Source organism: Etheostoma cragini, unplaced genomic scaffold (assembly GCF_013103735.1).
Source record: "Etheostoma cragini isolate CJK2018 unplaced genomic scaffold, CSU_Ecrag_1.0 ScbMSFa_4053, whole genome shotgun sequence".
NCBI lineage: Eukaryota > Metazoa > Chordata > Actinopteri > Perciformes > Percidae > Etheostoma > Etheostoma cragini.
This window is the reverse complement of record NW_023268385.1, coordinates 366-6,566: the sequence shown is the minus strand read 5'-3', so window position 1 is coordinate 6,566 and position 6,201 is coordinate 366. Positions and strand designations below refer to the sequence as shown.

The 6,201-nt window shown below is 37.1% G+C and overlaps 1 protein-coding gene across 2 annotated transcripts; it reads right to left on the bottom strand.

The window, feature by feature from the left end:
• Positions 1–661: 661 nt before the first annotated feature.
• On the bottom strand, positions 662–5,829 carry sqor (sulfide quinone oxidoreductase). Of its 2 annotated transcripts, none has more exons than XM_034866134.1 (9): positions 5,604–5,829; positions 5,210–5,380; positions 5,020–5,073; positions 4,731–4,925; positions 4,430–4,639; positions 4,032–4,215; positions 2,218–2,285; positions 1,935–2,113; positions 662–1,840 (listed from the first exon to the last, which is right to left on the bottom strand). In XM_034866134.1, exons 1-9 carry the CDS (start codon positions 5,799–5,801, stop codon positions 1,783–1,785), a joined length of 1,317 nt encoding a protein of 438 aa, XP_034722025.1. In that variant the 5' UTR covers positions 5,802–5,829; the 3' UTR covers positions 662–1,782. The 2 variants fall into 2 exon arrangements, with proteins under 2 accessions (XP_034722025.1, XP_034722026.1); XM_034866135.1 differs by having other exon boundaries at positions 5,593–5,717.
• Positions 5,830–6,201: the final 372 nt, after the last annotated feature.

The following is a 6,201-nucleotide window of genomic DNA, read 5'->3' as shown; positions in this document are numbered from 1 at the left end:
CAAATTCTCAAGTGAGTTTAAGGCTTTCATACCACAGTGAAATGAACTGCCTTCCTAGAGGGTTTAGTAATACCAGTATTACTAGTAATCAACATGCTCAACTCCGTTATAAAATAGATTCTAAATCCTGATAACCAAAACTCTGCTGATAACTTTTGATGCCTGGAAGGCAAGACTAATATTGTTAAATGATGGGAATTTTTAGTAGCTAATGAAAATTAAAATAATGTGCAGTTAATGGGCCCAAACATGCAATTCACTTCCCAAAAATCCTTTCCACTACCAGCACCATGACAGAGTTAACATTGTCTGTATGTACAGCCAATTTAGTAGTGTGCACATTACACTTTTAGATGCAGACAATGTGGACTCTTGACAATTGTGCAGAAAGATTATGTGTCCTAAGCTCTAAAGTAATCATATTAATCAGGAACCGCAGAAAAGTAAATGATACTATACAAGAATCACAGCAAAACTAAGTCAATATCGATATATTCAAATCAAACAATTCAATATTTCAGTAACACAGTTGGATGTAAAATTATAAACCGCAACAAGTCTGAAACTATACTGAGTAAATATGATTTTTCATCAAACATTTCATTTTTTACTGAAATACAATACTGAAAACTACAATAGCATACCTACATTGGGTTTTTAAGTGTACACTCATTTTAATGACCAAACTACAATAATGAAGATTGCATTATTGTATAACCACCAAGATGTTTAATATCTCAGTTGTGAAAAAATAATCACCATGTACAAAACTATATTTCTGACATTGATGTTTAAGTGTATGAAAAGCACTTGCATGTTAATGGTCAAGCATACCCAAAAAAATAAAATAAAATCCCTTGCACAAACGATTAACATTACTTTGAAAAAAACACATTTTCACAAATTGGATGCTTTAGCATTTAAGCAAGAGACAAACCTGAAGACCATCAACATCCTAAAATGGCAAGAAAATACACACACAAAAACTGATTTCCATTAATATACACAATTGTTAGTGCAGCAATCTGAAAAAGACTATATTTTGTATACTGTAATTAGGGACTACTGTCAACGATTACAGTTATACAGTTGAGCATCCCTCCTATATCCTGAAAAAACAAACAAATGATCACGCAATATACCAAAAACATAAAGAAACAAATCAATTGTTTAATTTTGCTATGTGCCAATTAAAAAATACCCAAATTGGGTCAGTTTATTATGACCATGGGCAACACAATCTACATGATATACTCTTCAGCAAGTAGGGAAGAAGAGCTTGGCTAACTTCAGTCAGGCTGTGGGACTTATAAAAGTCTGACTGACTTTTAATAAGGTACACTGGTACGGGTGCAAATCAAAGCATGTTCTACATAACTTTGTTCTAGGATCATATGACATCTCACTGCTCGTTGGATAATTGAGTGGATGACCGCAGCAAGATTGCCATATATGCAGCTAAAAGCCACATAGAACTGCAGAGGGGAGTGTTCATTTTCAGTGTTTTCTACTCTCTCATTACAGAGAATAATCTTATTCCACGGTAATATCAGTGCACCACCTAATGCAGGTTTAACTAAACCTAGATATTGAAAATATGCACGATAACTTCATCAAACTTGTTGTGATTAATCATGATGTCCAGGTCATACATATTATCACCCCACTAGCCACCATTCAGTATGTGTCCACTCTTTTTGAGCATGATGGATTTAATGTGCTACTTCTTTCCCTAATAGTTTAGGGAATATAGCTATTTACTTGCAAACTGATGGTGACGTTTCATTTCATCCCAAGATGAAAGAGTTTCCTGTACGGTCCTGGTCCACCCCACAGACCCCTGATGTAAGAAAAATAAAGATAAATAACAATAAAATGTTGTATAATTCCTTACTACCAACTATTAACATGTTGTCAATTATGTTCATACATACCGTAGAAGCCCATGCCAATAGAGGTGAGGCATCACGTCAGCTTTCATGTGGTACATGGTTCTTCTTTCTTTGGCTTGGTTGATAGGGAATGTTTCCAGTGGTTGTCCGTTGTAGTCAAACTCTGCTAGAATCACTGTGTTGTAGCTTGTAACCAACGGACATGAGGTGTAGCCATCATACTGTAAACAAGGTGGTTACGGATTATGTGTTGGCGCATTTTTCGGAAGAGGTACTTCCAACAGAGAAGTTCTAATAAATGATGAATCATGGTTGTGTCCTTTACCGTCTTATCTGGCTTTTCATTTTTCAGTATTCTGCTGATGGTTCTGTTTAAGATGGCAGTCTGTGCAGCTGAGAATTAGAAAACAAAAAGCATTTCTTTTAATGTGTCCCAAATCCATCTTACATACTACTTCTGTACAGTATGTACTACATACTATCTTACATAGTAGTGTTTCAGCAGTTAGTATACAAAACAATACAAACTTAGTTTTGTGACTTTTCCAGTGTGAACACACTATGTACTAAAATCCGCTTGGATCAGTATGTAGTCTGGATCTTGAACAAGCCATAGAGGTTTACAGCTATGTAAGCAGCCCTGAGGTCCTGTCGATAGCAGCAGATAGGAAAATTGTTGGATGAATTAAAAATGAAGAGGCAACATAGCTATAGGTGCCCTACCACTAGTGGGTCAAATAATGTAAAGTTTGATATTTCGTGGTGTAAATGATGGTAAAGATTTCCCCATCCCTACATGCATCTTCATTATCCCCTTTGGATGTGTGTGGTTGCAGGGGCTGGAGCGTATCCCAGCACATTAGAAGCAAGAAGCAGGGCACACACACAAACACTCACATCTGTGGACAATTTAAAGTCACCAATTCACCTAACAGGCATGTTTATTGATTGTAGGTCATGAGGAAAACAGGAAAAAAAATGCAGTTAACATCATCAGTGTAGCCCAAGAATCTGGTCCCCATACATATTCCACCTCAGTGCCTTCATCAATGGTCATGCCTGTACAGGAAGTCCCCAGTAGATATGAACCTAAGAATGTCTTACTGTGAGGCAACAGTGCTAACAACTGAATAAGAAGCTTTGTAGGTTGTAAGACCGGCTGTGAGGGAAAACTGAGCTTTATTCCGTATTCCCAGGTACAACAATTTAACGGCGAGTTGGAGAATGAGTGAAAGAGTGAAAGTGCGCTTCATCATTTAACACAACGCAAGAGAGAATACACAGCGCTGCACATCCAGTTCCATGTAATCCGTGTAAATTGTGTTGACCATTACTTCACTTGAATAGAGGGGCAAATGCCTGACATGCCCTGGTCAAAGCAAAAAAAGTGAATTTGGTCTACATACTGGTTAAAGCTTTTATGTTTTTGTTTTAAAATTTATAAGAAGGAGAAGTTTCATATGGAAAATGTGTTTTTATTTGATGAGATAGGTATTTGACTGTAATTTAAACTTATCTATGTACAAAATGTCATCAATAGGGGGCTCCTTGAAGGAGGGCATCAAGGAAAGATGATGCTCAACTGTCATCAGCCTCAGCTGTACTGTTAAATGCATTCTATTATAACTCAACAGGTTAGTTCAGTTGCATTCATGTTCATGTGCATTCAGTTAGCATTTTAACATCCTTTGGTTAGAATGTTAAAACCTAACATTAGCTTTAAGAAAAACGTTAAAATTGACAGAAATTGAGTCATTAAGTTCATGGCAACATACCTCAAAAGCTAAGTTTTGGACTCACTCTATATTTGTTGGGATGTTTACCTCTGCATCCAATTAAAGATGTCACGTGCAAAATACTTCTTTGTCAGATCTAATGGTATACAAAAGTAAACTGAGATAATAATACAATCGTCGGACACTAATGTGGAGTGTCCCTACATTAAAAGCTTCTTAAGGCGTTGTGTATGCTTTCATTCTTGTGTAATACGTAATTATGCAATACACTTACAGTAATGAGGAAAGTACAAGAATCACAAGCAGTGAACAAGAGATATAAATCTACGCGTTATATGCAGCAATAAAGTGCATTCCAGTTTTGGGTTGATGCAATGTTCAAACTGACACAATAATCACTTACCGACAGCAGCACCTGTTTTGGCTGTGGGCAGGTTGGTACAGTCTCCAATGCCGAACACATTAGGGTACCTCTTATGTTGTAGGTGGTCTTTGTTGACATCCAACCAGCCAGCTTCATCTGCCAGCGGACTGCCTTTAATCACCAAATTTGGTCCCATTGGTGGTGTGACATGAAGCATTTCATACTAATAAAGAAAAACAGCAAAGTGTAAGCGTCCTTCACTGGAGTCTTTTTCTAATTTTGCATACTGTATATTTAGGCGCAAAGGTAGAAACAATGTATAGTGATTAGGTTCTTCATAACAGGACTTTAAGGAGGTCACATGATGGAATACGTTGTCCATTATACAAAGTCGTCAATACTATATTTCTATGTAAAAGCCACTGTAATATAGTTACCTCAAACACTTTGGTTTCGCCTGGTTTGTCAAGATTTTCAAATACAGCTTCTTTCTTGTCTGCCCGCACTTCAATCAGGTTTTGCCTAAGGTTCACTTTTAGGTCACGCAGTTTCACAATGTCCCACAATGAGTCAGCATATTTCTTTATCCCAAAGAGCACAGGTAGAGATGTGTTGTATATTACATTGGCCTTATCCCTTTTTCCTGTCTTGGATAGAAACATAAAATATTTTCATTTATTTTAGAGAACCACACTTCATTACATATATATATCTCATTACAATCTGAAAATTAAGTACTTTTCTGAGAAAGGCATCTGTTAAATACATGATCTTCTGTGGAGCTCCAGCACATTTCACAGGAGTATTTGGGAAAGTGAACACAGCGTTGCCCTCTTTGAAGTTCTGCAGTGCTTTCCAAGTTTTTTCCACAGTCTGGACTGAGTAGTTTGACCCAATCTTTGGATGTTCAAATCCTTCTGGCAGTCCTTTGATCTACATATAAGAACAGTGCACAATTTTTTAGAGGTAATTGAATTCATATACAGTCGTGAAGGTTTACTTTAAATGAAAAAAAGCATTACTTCACCTTTTCAAAATGCAGTTGTAAACCAAGAGCCACAATCAAATACTCATAGGAGATCTGCAATGTGAAAGAAAGTCTAAGTAGGGCTAGATGCACATAATATCCTCATCATTTAAAAACGACTCAATGCCAAAACAGTGGATAACACAATATACACATAGTGTCAAACAACAGTTTCTTAAAGCAAACATACTTCAGTCCCATCATCTGTGCGTACAGTATTTGTGTCTGGGTTTATTTCCTGAACTTTAGATTTCACCCACTTCACTCCAGATGGCATAACACTTGCAGTGGAACGACCGGATGAGGTTAAGGTTTTTGCCCCAGCACCAACCAGGGTCCATATTGGCTGATAGTAGTGCATCTGAAAAAAAATAGGGAAGTTATAAGACACCAGCTTTACAAGTGGAACGTTGGAAAATATGATTATGTTTCTGATGGACTAAAACATAAAAAAAATGCAAATATGAATTCCCAGCTGAATGAATAAAAGGCACCACATTTCATAATATCTAGTTTTAATCATATTTTAATGACACACAAAGAAAGATACAACAAATTATAATCATAATCTACTGGATCCTTGCCTCACTGGGCTCCACAACAGCCACATTCTCAGCTCCCATCATTCTCTTCATTCGTGCACTCATTGAAATTCCCCCACTTCCTCCTCCCAGCACAAGCATTTTGTAGTGCTGTTTGGCAGAGACATGGCTGCTCGTGTGAAAGTGAGATATGGCAAGACGCGTGAAGTGACACTGCCCCAGACGATGCAATGCAGTCATTCTGTGTCTGAAAGTAACAAGTCATTTTGGTTAGCAACAATTCAGTTATGCTGTCTGGGATTCAAACGTTCAAAATATGTCAACAAGCACTTCCCATTTGGCTGGTCCACATTTACATTTTGACTATGAGTAGGTAGAAAGTAGAACTAGTTTTGTCTTTTAGATGAGTGCGTACTATAGATGATCTGTAAATAATAGGCTAGGCCTACTGTAAATTAGTGGGGTTGGATGGGGAGTCGATTTTAGGCATCTTAAAAATGTAGTGTTCTGACATGCAATATGACAACAATGAGATCATGAATTGATAGACTGTATTTTAAGTTAGCTGCCACCATAGCTATTGGAAAAAGTGATCATTCCAGATAATTTGGACAAAACACACTCAGAAAAACACTATAAC